General features: G+C 48.8%; 1 protein-coding gene across 1 annotated transcript; it reads right to left on the bottom strand.

Annotated features, from left to right (window-relative positions):
• Positions 1-64: 64 nt before the first annotated feature.
• Positions 65-27,153, bottom strand: NLRP1 (NLR family pyrin domain containing 1; the record flags this gene model as incomplete). The annotated part of the gene is given in 9 exon segments (XM_059906431.1): positions 65-172; positions 1,008-1,133; positions 1,675-1,937; positions 4,414-4,635; positions 6,279-6,505; positions 9,530-9,619; positions 11,363-11,533; positions 12,110-12,314; positions 27,123-27,153. Coding segments are annotated over 9 exon segments (1,443 nt in total), but the record flags the coding sequence as incomplete, so codon positions are not given.
• Positions 27,154-27,307: the final 154 nt, after the last annotated feature.

Raw genomic sequence — 27,307 nt, 5'->3', positions numbered from 1 at the left:
CCCGTGTCCCCTGCATTGGCAGGCGGATTATTAACCCCTGCGCCACCAGGGAAGTCCTAGTCCTATCTTTCTTGTTTCTCATTTGCAACCTGATCCTTGACCTCAAATGGCCAACGCAGAACTCAGAGAACAGCTGGGATTCTCTGGGGCTCCGATAGCAGAGCTCTAGCTCCTGCAGAGAGAAAGAACCTCCCTGTGAGAAGCCACGATTCATCCTGCGAATAAGGTCTTTCTCCCCCTGACACCTTCTTGGCCCTGCTCAACCCCATAGGAACACTCTGACCGTCTCCTGTACTGAAAGTAACTGCCACCTTTAGACACTGCTCTTTAAATGTTCCACAAACCCTCAGAAGGATAAGCACAGCTGGGTACCCCATGCATGAGTCAGGACTCATCCTTAAATGTACTGTTCACACATTCTAACCCAGATCCTTCTTCCTCCACCTCCGCCCTCCCAGCTAAACGAGTGACTGCTATTTAAGCAATTACAGCTTTATCTTTGTTGGGTCTGCCCTGCCTAGAGATAAGATTTGCTGAGGTTCCCACTCACAGAATTGCCCCTGTTTTCTGATAACACCCAATCTAGAGCAAACCTCCATTTCCTTAGACCTTCCCCCAAATTACCCAACCAAGGCCCAGATCCTATAATAGGTTCTCCCTACCTTTGTACTGAGAGGCCCCGTGGTTCCCCAGGGTGTGTGTTCTCCCCCTGCCACGAGTCCTAAACCCAGCGTCTTCAGCTGCAGGTGTGTTCATGGTGGTTTTGACTGGAGACCATTGACACCCTGTAGCCCAGCCCTTCCCAATGTTGTCTCCATCCTGAGTGTGATCCTGCCCCCAACTCCCTTCCTCCCAATCTCTGAAGCATTCCTGCTCACCCTAAATCCCACTCGATGTCTGCCCAACCCCAGTTCACCCCGTCCCTGGGAAAGCTCTGAGACCTGCCCACAGGTATCCCCAAGCATGACCTCTGACCCTGGTGAGGGCCAAACATCTGGGCGGCTCACCTCCGGCATTATTTCCAGCTTCTCCGAACCAGACACAGTGTAGCGGGAGCCCATGTAAAGCGGGGTCAGCGGGGGCGGCTTGTGTATTCGCACAAAGTGGAACTTCTTTTCTTCGTCATCTATGGCCTGAGGAGTGTACAGAACAAGGATCAAGGGAGGAGGTATGTCTGGCATCCCAGAGATCCCACCCTACGGAATCTGGTCTGAACAAAGTGAGATGGTGCTTCCGTGTGTGTGTGTGTGTGTGTGTGTTGGTGGAGGGGGCTATACCACCCCCGCTGGCCCCTCACCCCCCATGCATTGCTACACAGAGAGCCCCATGCTTGGCCTCTGCTATACTCAGGGTGGGAATCGGGGCGTTGCTGGAGAAGACATGGGAATGGGGGAAAGGAGACAGTTCTAAGCATGGAGATCGCTCATCTTTTGACTCCTGGGAAGAGGCTTGTCCAGAGACGAGCGATGGAACAGCAAAGCCAGCTGGGGGAGACCTTAGGGAGCCAGACCAGACCATGGCGGAGCAGGGGCAGGATTATTCACCCACTCCAAGGCTCCTGCTTATAAGAGGCCCATCCTTATTCCCAGTTGACCCATCTAGAGGGCTCTCTGGTTACATTTCCTGTTTGCTGTCAGCCCACCCTGGCCCGACCTTTCTGGCTCTTACTGCCACCTTCGGAACGGAGCAGTCACTGGGGATCAGGTAGAGGTGGAAGGTGACTTCTTCAGGATGGAGGTGATGGTAGAGCAACACGGTGGAAGTGGTGGGAATGAAGCGCAGAGCAGCGTGGACCACCCTCAGTAGAACTCCCACGGGCGAGAAGCTGGGGTTTTCCAGGACGGTGTAATATGGCGCCACCCTGGCTGGCTTCTCCAAGAGCATCTCCTCTTCTTTGAAGTGGGCCACTTGGAACAGGGGGATGTCCACGTAGTTCCCTGTCAAAGAATGGATTCAAGAGGCAAGGACTTAGTGCCCTCACTGAGTCTGGCTTGGCTGGGGGAGTGATGTCCCCAGGTGCAGGCTCAGTGGCCTTCCTGGGGGGCCCAGCCAGGGAAGCCATCATGCGGGGACTTTGGGCAATACTGTCTCTAGGGTGGGAGCACTGCAGAAACTCCCTGTAGCCAAACCCATACAGAGTCCCAGTCCCTGGCCCTGGAGCTGGGAAGGCTATTGACCCCATGGTTACCTGGCTGGTATGGATTCTGTAACTGTGAGGGCCATTGAGTGATGCTGACAGGTTTGACTCCAGGCAGGTGGAGGGCAAGGAGGAGGAAAGGGCAGTGAGGAAATGGAGTGGCCAAGGGTAGTATACCCTTGTGCCTGCAGCACAGGTCTCTTCCTATTTTTCTTGGTGTAACCTTGGCTATGTTCTCGGTTTCTAGCATCCTTTGGTCACTGCCATTTTTTTTTTTTTTTTTGAAAGACTTGTTGCCTAATCTTTTGTTAAGTCTACAAGCTACTCAAGAATCTTCCTATATATTCCTTTTCTGCCTAAATCAGCCACAGTTGATTTGCAGCCAAGACATCTGACCAGGCGTGGACACTGATGAGCCTGAGATGAAGACAGAGTTTAAGGGATGAAGGTTGGAGTCCTAGCTCCATCCCTGAGTTGCTTGGCAACTGCTGCAATGCAGTGGTTTCTGGGCAGCAGAGGGACATCCAGCAAACCAGACAAAGCCCTTAGGCTGCACGGGCACCAATCAGAACATTGCTGACTGACGTTAATCCCAGAAGGGGCCATGCAGAGCGTATTAATTGCTTTTTTTTGTGTGTGAAGGTAATACCACAGTGGTGTATACAATCTGAAAAAATGCTGAAGAATTCACCAAATACAACTATAATTACCATCCCTTTTCCAAAGTATAATTTGGAAAGTATAATTACTTTCCCTTTTCCACTAGTTTTTCTTTGAAGCAACACCTTTTCATGTTTCTGTCATAGCCCATGGATTTTTTGGATTTCTCATTCTGAGAAGTCACATCTTTTAGCAATCCTAGAAATTTCTTGGCAGTTCTCTCTTTGACTATTTCATCTTCTCCATTCTCTCTACCATATCCTTCCAGAATTCTGATTAGATGTATGTTAGGCCTTCTCATGCTATCCTCCATGTCACTTAATCTTTTTTTTTTCTTTACGTTTTCCTATTTTCTTTAATTAGCTTGTTACCAAATTTGATTTATCATTTTTGATGGTTTATTGCTTTTTCCCCTAGACTATTTCTTTAAGCAAATGAAACATACGTATTTTGTGTTCTGTTTCTGATAACACAAAATGTCTGAAGTCTTTATGGGACCAATTCTTATTTATTTATTTATTTTAAAATAGATTTATTTATTTTATTTATTTTTGGCTGTGTTGGGTCTTTGTTGCTGCGCGGGCTTTCTCTAGTTGCGGCGAGCGGGGCTACTCTTCCGTGTGGTGCGCGGGCTTCTCATTGTGGTGGCTTCTCTTGTTGTGGAGCACGGGCTCTAGGTGCGTGGGCTTCAGTAGTTGTGGCACGCGGGCTCAGTAGTTGTGGCTCGTGGGCTCTAGAGCGCAGGCTCTGCAGCTGTGGTGCACGGGCTTAGCTGTTCCACATGTGGGATCTTCCCAGACCAGATATCGAATCTGTGTCCCCTGCACTGGCAGGTGGATTCTTAACCACTGCACCACCAGGGAAGTCCCGGGACCCATTCTTATTTTATTTAAAAAAATTTTTTTAAAAATTTATTTATTTATTTATTTAATGGGACCAATTCTGGTACCTATGTTTCTGCTGGTTCTCATTTATGGTGCCTTGTTGACTGTCATTTTTGACTGTGAGCTTATATTTCTTGGAACTTTCTCTGTGGGAAGTCTTTGGAGGTGACAGAGGTAACTGCGTTACCCTTTATGACTACATCTCCTTCTGGAAAGCCCCTCTTTCATGGCTCCAGCTTGCAAATGGAGTCTGGTGACACTGTTTCTTCTCCCTGCCTGTAGGAGAAGCAATGGCTTCCCATTTGTCATTAGTCTCCAGGGACCCCAACATTCCTTGTTAGTTCACTTAACCTTAGTTAGTTCACTTAGCCTTACTTTGTAAATAGTCCTATCTTTGAAAAATCTTTTTGAAAATCTCAACTGAGTATATAATCTGTTTTCCAATCTATGTAAAGAAAACTTAATAAATGCTAGTTTTTATTGTACTTTCTATTTAGGGAAACTTTCAAGTAATTCAGGCAAAAATAATTATGAGCCTGGGGACAAAAGTGCTTCAGAAAGATATGCCCAGAGCACCATGGAATGAGAGGAAAGCTGTCTCCATTTCTGCAACCCTCTCTCAGGCTCCCTAAGGAAACCACGAGTTCCTCCCTCAGGACATCACCATCCAAAGTCTCATTCAGGCCCGTTCTTACCACCATCACCTTGCTTCCGCACCTCCCTTTTGCTCACCTTGGAGGGCCACAAAGTGAGGGAGGTACACAGCTGCCACGGCTCCTGGCTCAGCCTTGATGTCAAACAGAGGCCCTGCAACCATCCAGCTGTGCTGTGGGAATGTCCTGTTCAGGAACAGGTCCCAGGCACAGAATTCAATTTCAATGGTCACTGGCCCTCTCACCACAAAGCGGAGACCAGTGTTGGGCCAGTGGTAGAAGCCGGCCATGGGGAAGTGGACTCTGGGAAAAATGGGGAGAAGTGGACGCTGAATTACTCTACACAAATTTACTGAGCATCTACCAGATCCTGTGCCAGGCACTACGGATCCTGTAGAGTGGCTCTAAGCCCAGACGTTGAAGTCAAATGGATTTGGGTTTGAATACTGACTCCTCTGCTCTCTGACTGTGGATCCCTGAGCGTGATATTGAACCCCCCTAATCTCAGTTTCCCCATCTGTAACTAGGGTACAGTCATGAATAATCAGTGACCTAATGCATGTGGATAGCTTAATACATGCCTAGGGGTGGTTGGCTGTTTTTGTAATGATGATGATGATAATGAAATAGGAAAGTGTTCTTGTTTTTTTTTTTTTTTTTTTTTTTTAAATGAGGCATTTAGGTAATCTTTTTTTTTAAATTTTTATTTATTATTTATTTATTATGTTTATTTTTGGCTGTGTTGGGTCTTCGTTTCTGTGTGAGGGCTTTCTCCAGTTGCGGCGAGTGGGAGCCACTCTTCATCGCGGTGCGCGGGCCTCTCACTATCGCGGCCTCTCTTGTTGCGGAGCAGAGGCTCCAGACGCTCAGGCTCAGTAGTTGTGGCTCACGGGCCCAGTTGCTCCGCGGCATGTGGGATCCTCCCAGACCAGGGCTCGAACCCGTGTCCCCTGCATTGGCAGGCAGATTCTCAACCACTGCGCCACCAGGGAAGCCCTGTTCTTGTTTTTAAAGGGCTATTTGCCAATAATAAATAACAATCTGCATGGTAATATTAATGATAAACCGTTGGAGCTGAAAACAACACTTTACAGTGTTCTTAAGTGACTTTCCCAAGGTTCCCCATCTGGTAAATGGTAGATGTCAGCTTCTGTAGATGTTAAGTTGGGAGTGATAGTCTCTCCCAGCTGCGATAATGTCTGTGACGGTGAACGGCAATGTGTTATGTGAGAGATCATGACAATGGTTATAATTTATTACTCATGACTGTAAACCCTGGAAGGCAGGGCTGCCATATCCATCTCAGGGCCCCCCCTGTTACTAGCCTGGAACTTAGCACACAGTAGATATTAATGAAACAGGAGCATATAGATGAAAAGAGATTTAGATGAGATTTGAGACATAAGTCAAATACAATGAGTGGACTTTGGATCGTGTTTAGGACAAATCATCTGCAAAGACACACTTTAGACAATTGAGCACATTTGAATATGGATTGGGTATTAGATGATACAAAAGGCTTATTGTAAATTTTGTGAGATGTGAAAATGGCATTGTGGTTATGGAAGAAAAGGTCTTTATTTGTACTTTTTGAAAGGTATCACAAAATATTTAAGGATAAAATCACCCGATGCCTTGGATTTAAAATAACAACAAAAAGGAGGGGGGAAGTGAATAGTTGAAACAAATTTGGCAGAAATGGTTGTTGAAGCTGGTTAATGGGTATGTGGAAGTTCTCTGGACTCTACTTTTGTGTCTATTTAAAAAATTTTTGTAGCAAAACCTCTTTTTCCATAGTAAAAGCACCGACCCAGTATCTCAGCCCTGTCCCTGCATGGTGGCCTGGCAGGGGGCGGGGGGGGACCCAGTGGGCCATGAGTGGGGAGCAGACTCTCTGTGGGGACCCAGGATGGGGTGGGGGACAGGCAGAGCCCCCTCACTCACCGGTAAGGCTCCTCTGTTTGTCAACTACGTCGGTAGCCACAGGCCCTGGGGGACCCCAGAAGTCATCCTCGGTCCCCAGAGACTCCGTGGGTCAGTCCCCCAGAGGGGCAGGAGACGACAGACAGAAGGGTTCCACCTGTGCTACTTGAGGGGCGCTTCCCTCTGGAACAGACAGGGCAGTGGCCAGCTTTAGAGTCTCCTGCCTGGCCGCCCCCGGCCCCCTGGGGCTGGACCACGGAGGGGCCGCTCCCAAGACTGGTCTGCCTGCTACCTGAGGAGGCTTAACCCCGTTGCCCCGCTGGCCCCCACCCTCCTCCCTCCCCTTTCCCACTTCCCAGAAGGGTCGCTCTTCCCAGCATGCCCTGGGTGGGCAGCTTGTGAGAGGACCATGGCTCAAAAGATAGATGGGCAGGGATGGAGAGGTGATTCCCAGGCCTCCGAAGCCCAGAGCGGACCTTGGAAGACTGGGCTCCGGTTCAGAGTCTGAGACATGCTATAGATGTTCGGGAGAGGGGCAGCCCCAGCCCCCGAGGCTGGGAGAGAGGGAAGCAGAAATCCTGCAAGGTTCCGGAAGTAGAAGATCTCGCAGTCTCTCCTAGGTGGGTGTCCTGCCCCGTCCCACTCCAGAGGCAGGGGGTTGGAGGCAGTGACCTTTCAAAGCTACCACCACCCTCCTGCAACCCCACATCATGGTGCTCCCAGCCTGGCCCCTTCAAACTACCTGATTCTTGTCTCTGCTGCTTGAGTGAGGACATGTTATCACTCGTCCCTCCTCCACCTGGGCCCTCATTAGGGATCGTCAGACTTGGCTTCCTAGACGGAATTCATTCTCCCTGAGATCTTGGGAGGATGCTGGGGGCTGTCTACATGACATCCCCACTTGAATTCAACTCATCTGAATTTAAACTCATGGTCCCCGTTGGGCTTCTCCCATAGTCCCTGTCTCCACGAATGGCCCGCATCCACCCAGCTGTTTATGCCAGAACTGGGGTATCGTCCTGACTTCTCCCTCGGCCGCTCTGAGAGCTGATTGATCACTTTAATTAATCACCTTGACACCACCTCCAAAGCAGCTCTTTTGTATTCTCTATTTTCTTTTCTATTCTCTCCACCTCCACGGCCTCCACCCTGGTCCCAGGCCCTGGCATCTGTGGCTCAAACCACTGCATCATCCTAAAGAGTTCCTTGCTTTTGCTCTTGACTCCCTCTGGTCCATTTTTCACTCAGCAGCTGACCTGAAAGTGTGAATCTGGCAGCACTTCACTGCTAAAGCCCTGAAATGTCTATTGCTTTGGGGGGTAAGATAAAAAGTTCTTAACATGGCCCCAAAGGTGTTAGGTCCTGTGCCCCTGGCCCCCGCCCCCAGCCTCACCTGTGCCACTCCAACTGCTCACTTACCTCTAGACCAGTGGTTCTAAAGCTGGTGTTAAAAATCACCTGGAGGCTGGTTAGAACACAGATTCCCGGGCCCACCCCCAGAGATTCTGACTCAGCAGGTCTGGAGTGGGGAAATTTCTACCGAGCGCCCAGGTGATGCTGATTCGGATGCTGCTTGTCTGCGGACCACACTTTGAGTAGCCCTGCTCCAGGTCCCTAGCCTCCTATTCCTCAAAGAAGCTAAGCTCAGTGCCTCTACTGAAACAGCAAGTAAAACGTGGGCCAGCTGAAACTGGTTTTGCCTCCTTAAATATGTTGATTGATTAATCCAGCCTTGAGTTATTTTACAGAGACAGCACTGCACATGTGCAAGACCATGGGAACCCATGTCGCCAAGATGACCCCAGAACCAAGAATCTTCAGTCTGTGGAGCTCAAAGAATAGAAATGTTGCCACAGGAGCCCTTTATGGAGTAAGAAGTCCTTCAAAAAAGGAAAATCTGGCTTCCAGCCGCGCGAGTAGCTTGTATGGCTGATTCGATTCTAGCCAGTCAGCTTCCAAGTGTGAAATTTCTCTAACCCTTTAAATGTCACCCTGGACCCTGGATCGAGAAGACAGATGTGGGAGCCTCACCCCCTGTGTCCTTGCTGGTTGACCTAGCAATAAAACTCTTCCCTTTCTCAAAAGCTGGTGTCCTAGTCTTGGCTTCTGCGCACATCGGGCAGCAGACTCTGGATCGGCACAAAGATCTCTGCCGGGAATTGACCCCTTCTCGGCCCAGCTAACCCCTCCCAGCGTTCAGAGCTCAGCTCAGCTGCTTTGGATAGAGTCCAGTAGGCCCATCAATGTGCTCACAGGAGCCCGAGTGTAATTCTAAATTATTATTTATTTATTTATTCATTCTTGGCTGTGTTGGGTCTTCGTTTCTGTGCGAGGGCTTTCTCCAGTTGTGGCAAGAGGGGCCACTCTTCATCGCGGTGCGCGGGCCTCTCACTGTCGTGGCCTCTCTTGTTGCGGAGCACAGGCTCCAGACGCGCAGGCTCAGTAGCTGTGGCTCACGGGCCTAGTTGCTCCGTGGCATGTGGGATCTTCCCAGACCAGGGCTCGAACCCTTGTCCCCTGCATCGGCAGGCAGGTTCTCAACCACTGCGCCACCAGGGAACCGAGTGTAATTCTGCAGGCGGGGGGATAACTTGTACCTGTCTCACTGCTGGGCTGAGCCCCTGAAGTTGGGTCTTTGTTCACTGCTGGGTGCCTAACACATTGTGGGGCTGCAGGGAATGTTGTTCTGTGATGAATGGGTCCTCCTCCTAAGCCTGGGAGCCCCTTCCTTTCCATTTTAGGCGAGGCCTGGCACCCAAGAACCTGGGGACAGATGACCTTTGCAGTCACGGGCCGAGATAGACAAAACAGGGAAAGCATGGAGCTGCAGCAGATTCCCCGGGGAGGAAGAGGGACTCTCCCGTCTCTGGGGCTCACCCCTCAAGCCTGGAGTGTGTATATGTGTGTAGGTGTATGGGGGGGCATGGGGGTGGTATTTCCCCGCCAAGGCCCTCTTTCTTTGTCTTTGTCTCCCCCCGGTGGTCATTGCTTTCCATGTTCCTAATCTCACCCACGCACCCATTCACTTTTTTCCATTTGTTCATCTTTTTCATCTCTTGGAATGGTTTAAGCAGAGGAGTTGAATGATTCTATTTGCACTAAACAAACAACCAGACCTCACTCTGGCTGCTGTACTTTGTTGGTTTCTTCCCAGCTCTGCTGTCTCTGCCTCCACCCCACATTTCTTTCCCCATCTCTTGGCTCTGGACCAGCCTCAAGGACTCAGCTGGGCCTGGATAGGCAGGAGGGAGTTCTGGGTCTCCCCACCTTACCGTATCCTGGAGATGCGCAGCTGAGGCTTCTCCTCCTTCAGGACCCTCAGCGTCTCTGTCACCTGCTCGCTCAGCTGGGTCTGATCTAACCTGCAAGCACAAAGGAAGCCTGGTTCGGCCGGGATCCCCATGCGATCCCGAGGTCCTCGGGGCTCACAGTTGCGGGATCTGCCACCTCCCACGGGAACCTGTCACAGATTGGGTTCCCTGGGAATCAGGCTCTGAGATGGAAAGTAAAGTGAGGTTCACTGGCTCAACACCAGGACAAGGGAAGGCGGGAAGCAGGTCTGGGCAGACGGAGAAGTTGGGCTGCGATGCAGTCTCAGTGGAGACCTCAGCCGGCTCTACAGGGGCCTCTGAAGTCGGGATGACCCCTCAGAGCTCTCCCAAATTGGGATGAGGGGCTGGGTCTTTATATCCCAACACCAGTCAGGCATTGGATGCAGGCCACACCAGGGAGGGGATGCGACCTTGGGTGAGGTGGCCCTCGCTGGCAGATGCCATCCCGGTAACTGGCTGCCAGTAGCATTCCCAGTGACTCGGGGTTACATCTTCATTCCCAGGGGGCATCTGGGCAGCGCCTCACAGTGTCCACCACAGAACACTCATTCCCCATGGCCTCAAAATGACCACCCAGGGGTAGGTCCTGGGGTTTCCTGCCCAGAGGCTAGAAGTTTTGCTGGGAAGAGAGCGCCCGGTTTCCATTCTCATAGGCCTTGTGTTCTGGGCTTTCCGTCAGATCAGGGACACCTGTTGCCCTCGCTGGGCCTCCGTGGCCTCACCTCTAACACAGGTGGACCTGGTCTGCCTGTTGTGAGCCCATGGACAAGGCAGGGGGAAAGACCCTGCACACTGTAAAGGGCGGTGCACGCTTCACTCATTGCTGCTATCAGAGCTAGCGTCCCCTAGGGAGGGGATGGAGCCCCCCCGCGTAGATGGTTATCCCTCCCAATCAGTCCTGGGGCTCTGAGAGGAAGGAAGCAGAAACCTTCGCAGGACGACCGAGGGCGGGCTGCTCTGAGGCAGCCCAGATCTGACCAGTAACCGGTGAGCTGGGCCCTGAATCCAGCTCTGCCCGCAAAGGCCAGGCTCTGGAGAGGTTTGCGTTATGGGGCCAGAAGTGCTTGGTGGGGAATGGCCTGGTACTCCCCTGGTGTGTATGGTTGGAATCAACTTTGGGAGACCTGCAGACTGTTGCCCCTGACGACTCCTTCAGCCTGAGAGCCCACGAGGGAGGCCTGGCTGAGGACGGCCAGGGCCCAGGCTCTGCAGACCCCTCCGAGGGCCCACTAGAGCTCGAGGGCAGGGCCAGAGGGGGCGGGACGTGGAGGGTCTGGAGCCCGTCAGCTCTCTGAGCGTGTGACAGGGCCTCAGCCAGGAGCTGCAGGGAAGGGTTCAGCCAGGAACAGCCAGTGGGCGTGTGGTCAGGAGGTGGAGGAGAGAGGAAATGGCCGGGAGGCGGCGTGGGGAGTGGTGCTCAGAGCAGAACATCACCCTCGGGGCCTGCAGGGTGGACGTGAGGGCTGGGCGCTCGCTGCTCTGAGCCCGTTTCTGTCTGAGCCCTGTCCTAGTGTTTCCATGTATCTTATTCCATTATAGTCTATGAAGTGGACATGACAGTCCCATCAGACACATAAAGAAATCAAGTCTCAGATGAAGAGCCGCCCAAGTCACACGGCCTAAGTAAGTGGTAGAGCTGGCGAGGAACCCAGGCTGGCCATGCATTTGTCTTTCCCTTTGCCTTCCCCTGTCCCATTCCACAGCACTTGCATCCCTTGCTACCCTCAGCCCCATTCCCTGCCCTCTGACCAGAAGGGACCCACAGGGCCTCACCACAGGAGTGTGAGTTGGCAGGTAGGCTGTCTGAGCCCTTCACAGAGCAGCCTCATGCCGAGGTCATCCAGCTTGTTCTGCTGCAGGTCTAGCTCGGTCAGGCTGGGGCTGGACCCGAGCACGGAGGCCAGGTCCTGGCAGCAGCCGGACGTGAGGCCGCAGCTGACCAGCCTTCAGGGGAGACACATAGGGGCCCCCAGTCAGGCCCTCTCCTCGGGGTACCTGGGGTCTGGTTTCCCTTTCTAGTACCCATGGCCCTTTGGGGGTTCTGGGGTGACATTAAAGGGAGATAAAGACCTGACTGGCCTGCAGGAAGCTGGGAGATTTAAATTTTCCTCTTGCAGCCAAGGAGCCACTCAGGATACAGGCGAACTCCCTTTTCACTCCTGTGTGATCCCCGTGAATCCTGCCCACTCACCCTATCAACCTTGTATGAGTAATTTACTCCGTGTTCCACTGGTATGACTGGATCTCACTGTTAACTGCATCAGCCCTGCCAATTGCCCAGAGTTACCTGACATAGGATGCTTTGGTGGGTTTCAACATTAAGGGCATCTACAATACAGGATGAAAGAAGAGCGAGCTTCTAATATAAGAACAAAAGTCAAGGAGGATTGTGAGGGCATCAGCGGGAATCTCTCGTGGCCCCTGTGAACTCCCACCTTCTCTCTGCCCCGTGGTGGTAGGGCAGCTCGCTCTACCTCCCCGTGCCCACCCCACAAAGTAGTGCCAACGAGGAGCAGTTACAACAGTCGCCGCAGCTCGCAGCTTGGCTGTCTCAGGCCCTGGCAAAGGTGCTCAGCTCCAGTGTCCAGGAGCATGTTGAAGCTCAATTCTAGCTCCACCAGGGTTTGGCTGGCGCTCAGCCCAGAGGCAAGGTCCTTGCAGGCTTCAGCCGTGAGGCCGCAGCCGGCCAACCTATGGGAGACACATGCCCGTGGCCTTGAGTTTACTTACCTGTTGATTCCACAATCACCCACAAGCACCCGTTGAGCGTCTACTCTGGGCCAGCCCTGTGGGCCAGGCGGAGGTCGGTAAGACCCCTCAGCCCCCAGGCCCCCAGAAATGCACAGGCACTGGGGGATAGACGTAGAAACAAATAACAGTCAGTTTTCGGATCTCTCTCTTTTTTAAATTTTATTTATTTATTTATTTTTATTTATGGCTGTGTTGGGTTTTCGTTTCTGTGCGAGGGCTTTTCTCTAGTTGCGGCAAGTGGGGACCACTCTTCATCGCGGTGCGTGGGCCTCTCACTAGCGTGGCCTGTCTTGTTGTGGAGCACAGGCTCCAGACGCGCAGGCTCAGTAATTGTGGCTCACAGGCCTAGTTGCTCCGCGGCATGTGGGATCTTCCCAGACCAGGGCTCGAACCCGTGTCCCCTGCATTGGGAGGCAGATTCTCAACCACTGCGCCACCAGGGAAGCCCTCGGATCTCTTTTGATCAAAATCCTCCCGTGTTTTCCCAGGTCATCAGAGGTAAATTCAAGGTCCTTGTCCTTGCCTGTGAGATACTGGAGATCTCGCTCCTTGTCATCTCTGTCCTCATCTCATATCCCTTTTAGCTGCATCTTCACTGGCCTCCTCGCTGTTCCTTAAACACTCCAGGCATGGTCCCACCTCAAGTTCTTTGCACCTGCTGTTTCTTCTGCCTGGAACAAGCTTTGTACCTGATATCTCATGGCTTGTTCCCTCACCTGCTTCAGGTCTTTGCTCAAAAGTCACCTTGGTGGAATCTTGCCTCACCACCCTCCCTATTTAAAATTGAACACCCAGGGACTTCGCTGGTGGCTCAGTGGTTAAGAATCCACCTGCCAGTGCAGGGGACACGGGTTCGATCCCTGGTCCAAGAAGATCCCACATGCCACAGAGCAACTAAGCCCGTGAGCCACAACTACTGAACCTGAGCTCTAGAGCCCGTGAGCCACAGCTACTGAGCCCACATGCCACAACTACTGAAGCCCAAGTGCCTAAAGCCCGTGCTCTGCAACAGGAGAAGCCACCACAATGAGAAGCCTGTGCACCGCAACGAAGAGTAGCCCCCGCTCGCCGCAACTAGAGAAAGCCTGTGAGCAGCAATGAAGACCCAACACAGCCAAAAATAAATAAATAAATAAAATAAAAACAAACCAGTCACTATTTTTTTTAGAACAAGTTGGCACACCGGTTCTTTTTTTTTTTTTTTAAATTATTAGCACCTTTAAATTATTATTTATTTATTTATCTATTTATTTGGCTGTCTTGGGTCTTCGTTTCTGTGCGAGGGCTTCCTCTAGTTGCTGCAGGCGGGGGCCACTCTTCATCGCGGTGCGCGGGCCTCTCACTATCGCGGCCTCTCTTGTTGCGGAGCACAGGCTCCAGACGTGCAGGCTCAGTAGTTGTGGCTCACGGGCCCAACTGCTCCGCGCCATGTGGGATCCTCCCAGACCAGGGCTCAAACCTGTGTCCCCTGCATTGGCAGGCAGATTCCCAACCACTGCGCCATCAGGGAAGTCCCATAGATTTGTTTATTTGCTTATTTTCTGTCACCCTCACCTGCCGATAGACTGTTAGTCCCCCGAAGACAGACTCAGACTACTTTGTTCACTTTTGTACTCCCTGTGCCTAAGAAAGTGCCTGGTCCACGCTATCAGGGCAATAAAAGCTGCATGTATGGAATGCTTATCTATTGATATTTCCTCTTTATCTTTCTAAGCAGCTGCTCACTCTGGCCATTAGATGGCACTCAAATACTTTCTGTGCATTGAGACACTGTCCTGTTTGGTTAACAGAGGACCCAGAGGTGCTCTCCCTCTGAGGTCTGAATTTTCAGTTATCTGTTTCTGCTGCTTTGGGTCTTTGCTCCTTCCTGATGCTTCAGGGCCTTTTAGGAGCACGTTAAAAACCCCACTTTTTAAAAATAATGCTAGTTTCTATTAAAACTTAGCATGTGAGGGTAATCATATGTCTCACACCCCACTAGGGTAAAGTGATGTTTCTTTTTTATATTCAAATTATTATGACTTGAACCCAAACCCAGATAACTTCTGGAAATTGGCCTCCCTAAAATTTCCCAGCTCCCAGCTACGTCTGAGAGTGTTCCAGGTGTTGCCCCACGGGGACTGTGAAATTGGCCCTCAGTTTCCTTCCTGACCTCCCGTCTTACTACCCTGTGTTGCTTCTGTGGTCTGAGATGCTGTCTCTGTCCCCCTGCGATGCTGGGCCCAGGTGTCTTCTCTGATCCACCAATTCTGGGGGCCCTGCTCTTTTCCTGGCCTCTCTTGAAATGTGGGACAGGCCCTCCCCAGTTCTCCCTGGCACAGCCAAGACCAAGATTGGAAGATATGACTTTGAGTAAGATTCTCCTGAAGGATCAGGATAAAGGAAAGTAACTCCAGCAGTGGGTCACTTACAGTGACAGCTGCTGACATTGTTCCCAGAACCTGCATGTTACGGCTGCCTTTGGTGCCCCTTTCCCAGCTGGTAGCCTTTGTAGCTCCGGCTGGTTTCCATCTGACACTGGCAGACTCTTCTCCACCCTAAAATTCTCCAGTTACCTCCATACCAGGTCAATCTGGCTTCAGACCCACAGAAAGAGAACAAATTCCCCCCTCCCTCCCCAAGTCCACTCCCCTCCCAACACAGGCCCCAGGATTAACCTCCTTCCAGGATGATTGATATGGAAATCCTCTTCCCTTCAGATGTGTGGTTGGTCCAGTAAGGCCATCCTAACAGTCTGACAATTCATTTCCCAAAAGTCTGAGTATTACAGGCTTAGATAAAACTGTGCACTGAACACCAATCACTGAAATCATTTGTTAAAAAATATAATCAAGTTTCCCTCCTGACCCTCCTTCTTCTAATCTTTCCCTCAATGTGAAGTGAAGAAAATATCAGGACTTGGTGTCCATCCTACCATGGTCTGCTTTTAATTTCCCGTGAACTTTGACAAGAATACATACAGTAAGTCCCCTACGTACGAAGCTTCAAGTTGCGAACTTTCAAAGATCGAACGTGCGTTCGAATGTCCAGTCGCATAAATTAGTTCACGTGTCTGGCGTACGTTGTCACGTGCGTGCATCCTCTACAAGTGGTTGTGCAGCTTGCCCTCCGTCTCCTATTGCTGATGGTCCTTCAGCTCTACCATCTCCCACCTCCTCTCCCTCCTCCAGTCAGTAACTCTTCTTGCCTGTTCACTCGATGCCAGCCCCTGTATGCCAGCTGTTGTACTGTACTACTGTACTTTTCAAGGTACTGCACTGTAAGATTAAAAATGTTTTCTTTATTTTTTGTGTTTGTTTTTTATGTATTATTTATGTGAAAAGTATTATAAACCTATTACAGTACAGTCCTATATAGCCGATTGTGTTAGTTGGATACCTAGGTTAACTGTTGGACTTACAAACAAATTGGACTTACAAACACGCTCTTGGAACTGAACTCATTCGTATGTGGGGCACTTACTGTACACCTCCATTGCCATCTTCAAAGAGCCAACAATACTCTATAGGTACAAAGTATTCTGATTACAGCTTTAGATTTAGGAAAAAAATCCAACCCACTTCTCTAAGGTAACCTGCAGGCATAGTTCTTCAAAGGACACAGTCTACTTACATCATTTACAAAGAACACGCTCTCTCACTCTGAGTAACCTCATTTGACTTAACTGTATTTAAGGCTCAACCAAGGGTGATGATTCATGCCTGTCTTACATGTGTGAAAGAATCCACAATGGGGTCCTCATAGAACCCAGGCAAGGCACATCAAAGTCTCCACCCCAGAAGGAAGAAACCATGCATAACTTTCTAGGGACACTTTTTACTTTGGAAACATTTCAAACTTACAGAAAAATTGCAAGAGTAGTACAGTGAAATCCTCTATAACCTTTAGCTAGATTCCCCTAATGATTAACTTGATGCCATATTGGCTTTCTAACTCTCTCTGTACACTTACTATTATTTTATTTTAAAATTATTTTTAACTGATTATTTATCAATAAGCTGCAGATGTCATGGCCTTTTACCTCAAAGGACTTCAGCAAGTATCTGCTAAGAATAAGCAAAGGACATTTTCTTATATAACCATGGTATGATGATCAAATTCAGGAAATTTAACATTGATATAATACTGCTATCTAATTACCTGTAACTTCAAAAATGACAGTTCCCCCTTTTTCTTTAAGTTAAACTATTAGGATTACGAAAACAAAATGTGGAAATATGTAGAGTTAAAAAGTAAAAATGTCCCTGTAACTTTCCCCATCATCCCATCTACTCCCCAGGGGTAATCAGTGTTAGCATCTTGACATGAGTGAAGATACACTTCTCTACAAACTACATATATAGGACATAATTTGTTTGCAAGTTGATTCTTTTTCTCTTAAACTATTTTGCAGTTCCTTCCATGTTAGGACATATGGATCTGTCATTCTTCTTCTGTTTCGTAGTTGGTTTGGAATAATTGATTTGATCAGTCCAATGTGATGGAAATTTAGCTCGTTTTCATTTTCATTTTGCTTTGTACACATGTATGTTTTTGTGCACACCTGTGAGTACCTCTAAGGGAAAGATTGCTTGAAAAGAAATTTCTGGATTGAAGGGAATACATATTTAAAAATTTTGGTTCAGAGATGTGCTTTTCTTGGGAACTCACTTATTTTTCTCTTTCAAGCACTTCATCTAGCAACTGGCCATAGTGCCTCTTTGGTTTGTCCTCCGGGAAGTTTTTAAGTCAAGCATTTGGTCCATCTCTTAAAAACATATACAAAATATAATGTTAAGGCACGTGCTTCATGTAACACCTTCACTTTTCGTTTCATTTTATCTCCTCTCTGTCCTCATTTTAACTTTGCTTGATATATGTAGCAACTTCACACAATTCTATTTTACTTTATATCTCTATATGGATATAAATTTGTACAACGAATCCTTCCAGAACAAGATGGCCTGTGAGTACATAAAGTGGTTGAATTGAGGTTTTTAACGACTGTCCTGGGAGTGGGGAGCGGGGCCAATGACAGTATCTATTGAGTGGGATCTGCTTCACGCCAGGCACTTTGCGGACCCAGGTCACTTCATCTTCCCAGCAATTTTCTAAGATGGGGATCATTGTCCTTATTTTGCAGATGAGACCAGACCTGAGAGACTCCAAAATCCACGACCTCATCCCTGTGCCGCCTGCTGCCTCCGATGTGTTGAAAGGTGACGGGTGAGTGTATTCACCTCCAACAAGCTTATTGGCTCATCACTCCCAAGGCTGCTTCTAAAAGGCAGTTGGGATGCGGGTTAGCTGTGCATCTTGAGCTTATTCTGGTCCTCACCACTGGGGGAGGCCTCAGCCTCTCAGAACTCACCTGTGTCCTTTACATGAAGTGGACTGTCACGTCCTCCCTCCCCCTGGAGGCTTTGAGCTGGGAAATACAGAGGTTAGATGATGACCTCTGAGCGTACGTATCCAGCTCCATTGATGCCAATCAAAGCAAAGGGGCTTTAACTGGGGCAGGAGGATCTGGGAGGAGCTCTGGGGTAGGACTTCTGCCCAGTGAGAGGTGCTAAGTGCAGGAACAAGTTATGGGAGGTAAGTGTGGAACTCCCTTCTAGGAGCCTTTAAGAACAGGCCAAATCCTCCGCCATCTGGGGCTAAGCGTAGAGAATTGATGAGGCCCCTTGTGACGGCCTCGCTAAGCCTCCTTAGAAAACTACAAATCTGCTATGTCAACTTGTCGTTAAACTCCATTACTCAAGGCTCTCTTTTCTTGACAAAATTTTCCTTGGCCGTCAGGTGGTGATAGTTCAACAGAAATAAGACTGTACAGGACTTCTTAGAGCCACGAGAGAAAACATTAAGAGCAGTTTAAGAGGCTGTGGTACCAAGACAGGGAGACCTTTCTGGATCTCCTGGGCGCCTACTCTGATCACTGTTGGTCAGATCACAGGGCAGGGCCCCGCTGCCCAGTGAATCCCGGGCAGATGAGGTGGGTGCACTTTCTCAAGGAGGCATGGCCTGGAGCAGTCAGACCAAGGCCTTTTGATCTGCAGAGTTTCTCCCAGACTAGGGAGGTCTATCTCTCTAGGGATAAAAGACCTGTAGGGAGAAACCACTGATCTTTTATTTTGCCTGTCAACTCCTGGGACTGGAACTTTTTCAAGGGCAGGGCTTATGTCTATCTTGTACACAGCCATACTTCCAGCGCCTAATACAGCGAATTAGTTCTGTATGTACTAGAAGCTCAATATATATTTGTTGAACAGAGGAATGAATGCATAATAAGCCAAAGCCTGGCTTCGTGGGGCTTTACCAGTACTTGGCTTCCTTTAGCAAATTGGTCCTTTACCTTCTTGCCTTTTTCCTCAGGGTTTTGCCAAAAAACTTGCACAAGACCTGTGGCTAACACATATTTGCTGAATTATGTACTCCCTTGACAGTATTACTGTGCCTCTTGTGGACACCAGGGATACTGCTGAGTTTGGTCCAGAAGAGTGGTTCTCTCTGCATGGAGCCAAATGGGTTAAACGCCTCAGTCCTCATCTGTATCCATCGAGGTTATTTTTATTTTTGATTATTTTTTCATCTTATAAATTTTGTTTTTGTTTTAAACTTTTATTGGAGTATAGTTGATTTACAAGGTTGTGTTAGTTTCAGGTATACAGCAAATTGAATCAGTTATACATATACATATAATCCACTCTTTTTTAGATTCTTTTCCCATATAGGCCATTACAGAATATTAAGTAGAGTTCCCTGTGCTATACAGTAGGTCCTTATTAATTATCTATTTTATATATAGTAGTGTGTATATGTCAATCCCAATCTCCCAATTTATCCCTCTCCCCCTTATTCCCCGTAACCGTAAGTTTGTTTTCTACGTCTGTGACTCTATTTCTATGGAGTTTTAAGTTCTCAATTCCAGTCCCTCCCATGTCACTGCAGTGAAGGGTGTGTGGTGGGAAAGTGGCAAGAGGTGCTGGAGAAGCAAGTTGGGACCAGACTTTGAAAGGCTTACCATGTGAATTCATTTGGCAGGGAGTGTGTTTGGTCAATTTCTGAGAGCTAACGGTGTTCTGCACAATTCCAGGCACAAAGTACGTGCTCAGTAAAAGATGCATGATTTCTAATTGTGCAGGACTGTGCAGAAGGGATGGAAAATGTAGACCTGGCTCTAAGCTCAGCCCCCTGGAACGGCTCAGTTAATACTCTCTGAGGGGTAGAAGAGAAAGAATCCCTATTTCCATTGATTTCTTATTTGTATTTGTTTATCCACATCTGGACTGACTAAAGGAGCCAGTTCTGGGTTCTTCCATGTTGCTTTGCACTGTCTCAGAGGAAAATGGCTCAAACCCTGTAAGCTCTGGTATGATGCAGGGAGCTCTGATGTCAGTGCCCAAAGTGCATCAGCAGCAAAAAGGGTCCCCAAGGATGAGTTTCAGTTATCCAGGAAAAGAGGAAGCAGTGAAGGAGTGGAAGGGTGTTGAGGGCATCTGGAGGGTGGTACTCAAAGGCCTGAAGTGAGTGAGAGAGCAGGTCTCCCCACCAGGCAGGGAACTGGGCATCAAAGGCAGGCCCCCCTCTCTCTCTCCAAACTCTGGGGCACCCACTCTCAGGACTCTGGTCTCTGCACCACCTTGGGAAAATGCTGAGACTGCAGAGGCCCATTGAAAGGCTCTGTGTCAGGTGACCTGCCTCTCTCCATCATCCTTCACATTAATCTGCCCCTGAGCCATGGCCTGCATCTGCCCCTTCTCTCCATCCCCTCTGCTCCTCATCATTTCTTCTCTGGATTCCTGTGATAATCACATCTCAAACTCTACTCCCTGCCTCTGATCTCGCCGCTTCCAACCCATCCTCCACATAGGCAGCCAGAGAGATCCTTCTAGAACACAAAGCTATTCATGCCACACCCCTGGATAAACCCCTCTGATTGCTCGCCATTGCTGTGTGGTCCTCTGACCTCTGTCCACACTTCAGGTCTTACCTGGATCCTCTCCCCGTGTGCTCCCCTCACCAGCCTCATTTGTCACTGTCCCTCAAGCCACCATGTTCCATCCTCCACTTGGTACCTTTGGTCAGACTCTTCATCCACCTGCGATGCCTTTCTTGGTGAAATCCTCATCTAAGGACCAGTTCAGATGTCACTTCTTCCTGGAAGGCTTCTCCCATTGTCCCAAGCACAGTTTCTTCTTAGGCCTCACATAAATTATTTTCTAATATAGAGGGCTGTGCTCTTGTCGGTCGCCCCTCCTTCAGACCATGAGCTCCTTGAGAACAAGAATTGTACCTTATTTCTTTTTGTATTCCCTTCCTCCCACTGCCCTGCAGAGCGCCTGGCACATATTTGGTGCATAGTAAGTATTTGGAGAATCGTAAAATTAATTGATCCCACAGGATGGACACAGAGACTGCCTTGTGGGGACAGCCTTTTCAGTCTAGAAGGGCAGAAGCTGAGAAAGGACACAATTGAAAACAATGAAACTCTGAGAACAGAGGGGGTGGTACATGAACTGCTGGGGTGTGTCTGTCCCTTGGTGCCTGGACTGGTCATTGCCTCTTGCTTTCAGATCCATGCCTGCCCTTCTCCTGCAGCTGTTTTTCAGCCCCTTGGCACTGCCTTCTATTTTTGGCAGGAGATTGGAGCCTGGCGGGAAGGGAGAAGTCAGGGCATTTCCCCTTCTCTCTGCTGTGGGCAGAGGAGGGCATTTCTGGCATGGCTGAATCTGCGTGGCTATTCCAGATCCCTGCTGGACATCCCCCCCTTCGTGGTCTCACTTCCTGCTGGGCAGCCTCTGCTGTGGTCCTAGCTCGGGCTGGATGGCCCTGGCTTCTGGGTTTTGGTAACCCCACCATCCCCCTGTGTCCTGCAGCCCTTGAAGGACGCTGGCCTCCTGCTGTTGTTAATTTTTGGGTTGCTTCATCATTCCTCTTTGGCTTTTTAGCTTTTTCATCCCCATTGTGGCCCATCATCTGTATTAAATTCCCTGTGTTTGAAATACTAAAATGGTTTCAGTTTTCTTGACTGTCCATTGCAGTCTTGCTGAGACCAGCTGAAACTTCAGCCCTGGGGTTCCTGGACTAGCCTCTGTCCTTGCTTCTACTCACAGGGGTCACTTGCCTTGACCATAGTGTTCCTGCAAGGCAGCCATTAGAGGTCAATATAAGAGCCAGAGTAGTGCCCTGTCGTCATATGCCTTATGATTCCCTTTGGGTGATTTTGGAGATCTGATCCTTGGCTGAACCAATTTTTCCATGCCTTTTGGTTCCTATGAAGGAGGATCTTAGATCCTGGAAGGATGAGGTAGGGGTGGTGGTGCAAGACCACAACCCACACGTAGCCACTACTTTCAGGAATCTAATTTCCTTCCGTGCCTTGACACTTAGAAGAAAACTGTTTGAAATACATTCAGAGGGTAGTAAACGTCTGGAATTCATTATGTCAAGAGCTGGTGTTGATAGGATATATAAAATCCTTCCTGAGAGGCCTGGCTGAATTCAACAATTGATGTGTGTAGGATTATTAAGGGGAATGAGTCTGTCATGTGGCCATCCTCACCGTGGAACAGTGATAACGTATCTTAGGGGACCCCACTGGAGCCAGGACCTGGGCTGGGTGGCCCCGAGGCTGACCCCATGGGTGGTTCCCACACTCCTTTGCAGGATGGCAGGAGGTGAAGAGACTCTTCCAACTTCTGGTGGAGTTAAAGATGTGAGGATTGAGCTGAGAAGAGTGAGGCTGGAGAGGAGTTAGATGGGGCACTTGAAGGAAGTGGATGGGACCAGGTGCAAGCTTCCCTTGGAGTGGAGAAATGCAAATATTGAAAACTTCAGTTTAAGTCAACATGACTCTTACTGGGCAAGGAGATGGGAAAAGAGGAAGAGCACAGAGAGGGTGAGGAAAAGAGATCTGGAGATCAGAAAAGAGAAGGACATTTCTGCAGGGGTCATTGTGGAGAGAGTATGCCGGGAAAGACAGGAACTCAACACAGATGACCATGCTATAAGATAGAAACTTTTGGGACCTCCATGGGCCAGGTATGTGGGAACGCAGAGGTGAAAGTGACATAGTTCCTCACTCACGCTCTAGTTGTGGAGACAAGTAATAAAAAAAGACGGTCATGATTCCATGTGGTAAGTATTCTCATGCATGGCGTTCCCATTGCTACGGAAGTTTGAAGAACTACCCAGGCATCTACCAAGGCCAACTTGGGAGGTCAGGGAAAGCTTCCTGGAGGAAGGGACTTCTGGGTGGAGTCTTGAAGGATGAGTTTCAGTTATCCAGGAAAAGAGGAAGCAGTGAAGGTGTGGAAAGGTGTTGAGGGCATCCGGAAGGGTGGTACTCAAAGGCCTGAAGTGAGTGAGAGAGCAGGGCCAGTTTTGGGAGCTGGAGTGTGGAGTAGAGAGGTCCGTGGGAGAGTGGTGACGCGGAGCCTGTGAAGTGAAGAGGTGAGTGATGGTGGGGTATGTCTTGAGAAGCCTGATGCTACTCTAGGTGTTTGGGGACCGTTCTCCCGTGAGCAATGGGGAGCTGAGAAAGGAATATGGCAGAAGGGTGATATCCTCAGATTTGTGGTTTAGAGAGATGACCCTGACTGCAAAAGTTCAGGCTGAGGCGGGGAGACTGCGCGGGTGCTTGTGATGGTTCATCTGAGACTCTAGTCTAGCAGATAGTTAGGTCTGGTCCCGCCTCTGACCAGGATCCATGGGACTCCGATGGGGGCAGAAGGGAGAGAAATGTCAGGGCTGGCCGGGCTCTGAGATGGGCATCCAATCTCGTGCACAGAGTGTTCTGTCCTCCACAGCCGACGTGGGTCTGACCTTCTGTGACTCAGTGGGGCGAGTGCTTTGCAGGTGGAGGCGAAGGTTTAATAGCTGTTGATGAGTTGTGAGAGTGCGGGTTTTTCGGGAATGGATGTGAAGGAGGCAACTGTATACAGCTCAATTCCTTTATTAACTTAATGAGTTTGGCTGCTTTCCTGGAAATGCAAGTGCCATTTGGCACCATCACTGCTGCTTCAGAAAGGGTGTCATTAAACTGAGAATCCGTAGGAATGCACAATGGTGATAAACGAAGCTGCTTGGGAGATTACAGAGCATGATGCAGACTTTGCAAGGACCTTCAAAACGGAGAGCACCCCCGCTCTGAGGTCAGTATGCAGCTAGGGGCTGGGGGTGCGGTGGTGGAAACCAGAACAATTATCTGGATAATCCAATCCAAGCAGGTAATAATGAGTAATATTTGAAGGACTAATATTAAAGTTATACCAAAGTAAAGCTGAAGCAGAGACTTCAAAGGGGCCAGACCACCTCCCAGCCCCCCATTCACTAATGCAACCCCTAGTCTGTGTTGCTAAAGGCAGGAACTAAGTGTGGTGGATTTATTCTTTCCATAACCTGGCTTTGCATCAGATTGTCCTGGTGGTTCCCAGACCCACTGGGAGAACCTTGAGATAAATTACTTCTTCCAAACATGAGACCAGACTTGGAAAACCAAGGGCTGAGACCAGATCATTGGGCAAGATGGGAACAGAAATCTCTCTTCCTGTTTCTTTTGTTCTTTGGAATGGGTGGGGACTTGAAATTAGGGGGAGACTGGGGCAGTCATTGGGCTTTTGAATTCATCATATTGTTGTGAAACTCTTCCTCTCCGAATTGAGTCTGAACCCGAGAGTTGCACGTGGACACCATGGGACAATAAAACCTTCCCAGATGATGTCAGCCAAAAGACCTTCTCATAATTTACGTTATGCCAGGTTCCCAGGAGCCACAACTGCAGGGAACGTGGGACGAAGCGGTCCCGGCCACCACCTCTTACGCTCTCTCTGACCCTCACAGCAAGCCTGTAAAGGTGGTAGTGGTCAGTACTTTGCAGGTGAGAAGTGGAGGCTCAGAGAGGTAAAGATGCTTGGCAAAGTCCACTTAGTTGGATTGAACTCAGATTGTCTTATGCTGAAGTTCGTCCCTCCAAAGCTGTATCCGTCCTTGCTGATGAGGAAGGTGTATATTAAGAAGTCCATGTAAAGTCAGGGTTTTTTTTTGTTTGTTTGTTTTAAAAAAAAATTTTTTTTTGCCACGCGGCATGCAGGATATTAGTTCCCTGACCGGGGATTGAATCCGTGCCCCCTGCAGTGGGAGCGCAGACTCTTAACCACTGGACTGCCAGGGAAGTCCCATAAAGTCAGGTTAGAGCTCAACCCAGCCTGAGAAAAGTGTCTGTGGTTCCCTCCATCCATCCCCTCTTGGCTCCCATCCCAGGCAAGAATTCCACACGGTTGGGCGCTTTTATAAAATTTTTTATTTTTCAGTTACATGCTCTTTGTAACAAACCCAAACAACACAAAAGTGGATAAAACAGGTGGAGAAAGGCCCCTCCTCCTCTTCCCAGTCCGAGACCTTTTTTATGCTTATGACACATTGAGTAGTGGTTGAAGGTGCCTTGCAGGAATCAGACGGTCAGGCCGGACTCTGGGCTCCACCTCTCACTAACTTCACAGCCCTGGGAAAATTACTTAGCTTCCTGATGCCTCAGTTTCTTTTTCTGAAAAATGGTATAATAGTACTCATCTCATCAGGTGGTTGTAAGGATTAAATATTTAGATCAGTGCCTGGTAAAGAATACGTACTCAATAAATCATTAACTATTTTTATTATATATGGCTTTTAAAATCCAAAATGAGTATTAACACTATACATATTGTGCTGCAACTTCCCTTTTCACTTTACAATATGTTGTAGGTTTCGTTCCAAGTCTGTACATATGGCACTTTTAAAAATGGTTGTGTAGAATTTTATTTGTATGGAGGTACTATAATTTATTCATTCAGATACGGACAGACATTTAAATCATTTCCACCTTTTCTTTGTTTTTATAAACAATGTTACAACATTGTGCTTTTGTAAGATACACATTTTCTAGAGTTGGGATCACAGGATTTTAGGAGATATATATATATATATATTTATATTTATATAGATAGATTTAGAAATTGATTACATATTTACAAATTTTTGCCAAAATATGTTGCCAATTATATTCTCACTGACAGCGTAAGAAAACCTGTTTACTCAACCTTAACCAGCACTGAATTTACTCATAACTACTGGATTAAAGACATATCCAACTAACTTTGTCCATGATAAAGATGTTCATCCAAAAGTAAGCTAGGTCCCTACTTTACACCATTGAAATGCTCAAATGGTATAAACGAAACCAGCAACCCACAGAAAAGGGTGGCAAAGGACATAAAGCCTTTTTAGCACAATTTTGAACTAAAGATGACTATGTCCAGGGAGCGCTATTCAAACATTCTCTAATCCTTATGACACCTACTCATTACTACCCCCCCCCCACCCCATTTTAGAGATTAGAAAACTGAGGCATTGAGAGATCAAGTATCTCGGGGTTCTAAGAGCAGAAAGAGAGGAGAAGCCCCAGGGCACAAACACTTTTCAAGTGTCCTCTTGCCTCACTTTTGCAATTATACCATTAACCGGAACAAGTCACAAGTCGAGTTCAGGATCAGGTGGGGGGAAGAAAACTCAGTGGGGTGGATACAAGAAGGAGTGAGCAAATTTGGAGCCATAAATGCAACAGTACACCACAGCGAGGGCATCTGATGTTGGGAAAGAGCCACGATTTATTTTTACAAAGGATGCAAAAGGAAAAGGTGGTTCTAGAGACAGTGCAGGATGTAGGACAGTTTGATTTCAATACAACAGGGGCTAAATTGGGCATATTGGAGGAAATTTGGAGAGAAGGGTTAGTTAAGCCCATTAGGCAGGGAGAAAAGGGTTAGCATTTAGGACTGCAAATAAGGATCAAGGGACCTTACTAACTGTTTAACTTTTAATCAGTGCCCGGCTCTGGACTAGACACGTTGTATGCATTGTCTCATTTAATCCTTACAGTTGCAGGTGAGAAAACAGGCTCAGAGAGGTTGAGCAACTTGCCCAAGGTCCCACAGTGAGTATGTGTAGACTTGAGCCCAATTCTCTCTGGCTCCCAGGCCTGAGGGAACCAGGAATTGGCAGGATGGCAGTGAGAGAGGAGGAGAGGAGTGGAGTAAGGAGTGCTGAATTGCAGAGATCTGTAGCATCAAATCACCTCCGTGCTGGGCAGAGTGAGCCTGGATGAAGACGCCTCCTGACAGCACAGAGGCTTAGATGGTGAGTTCCTGGGGACAGAGGCCACTTTCTACTCCAGCTCTCCTACCTGGCAGCATCTGGCGGAGTAATAACACCTAGCGCTGAGGGAGAGAGTCCCGTGTGCCAGGTACTGTGCTGAGGCTTTACAGCCCTCACCTCAGTCCCCACAACAGTACCGAAGTGGTAGGTCTGCTATTACCCCCATTCTATACATGGGACAATGGCAGTCAGAGTATTAGGTACCACGTTCATATTCACAAAGTGAGAGGAGGAGCGGGGCTGGGAGGCAGGGTTGTGGGGCCCTAGGTTCATGCTCTGAAATGCTCAGCGACACTGCCTCATGGAGAGAGCAGGTGTGCCAAAGGTGACAGTAGTGGGAGACGGAGCATCTGAATATGGAGACCCTCACGGTGAGGAGTTTGAAGCTTCACCATCGTAAACATGTGGGGGCTTATTACTACCAGCCGAGAATCGGACAAAGTGTTTTATGTATTTCAATTCATCCTCAAAAGTACTTGGGGATAGATACTATTGGTTCGCCCATTTTAGAGACGAGGAAACTGAGGACCGTTTGCTAAAAATACCATGCCACTAGCATGTGCTAAAGCTGCCGGCAAATCTGGTCCTGGCTGACCCCAAAGCTGATGCTTACCCGCTGTGCTCTCCATTACTGCATTACCCATCGTATCGTGGCTCCTCCTGGCTGAGTCTGACAGTTACACCCAAATACCCTTCAATTGCGCAGAAAAGGAGCGAGGCCCCAGATCGCCAAGGACTGGGGACTTAGTCCAGGTAGAGGAAGTCTGGATGTAGATTCTCTGTGGGAGGGGCACAGGT

Source organism: Balaenoptera ricei, chromosome 20, assembly GCF_028023285.1.
Source record: "Balaenoptera ricei isolate mBalRic1 chromosome 20, mBalRic1.hap2, whole genome shotgun sequence".
NCBI classification, from domain to species: domain Eukaryota; kingdom Metazoa; phylum Chordata; class Mammalia; order Artiodactyla; family Balaenopteridae; genus Balaenoptera; species Balaenoptera ricei.
The sequence above is the reverse complement of the archived record's forward strand: the minus strand, read 5'-3'. Positions and strand labels throughout refer to the sequence as shown.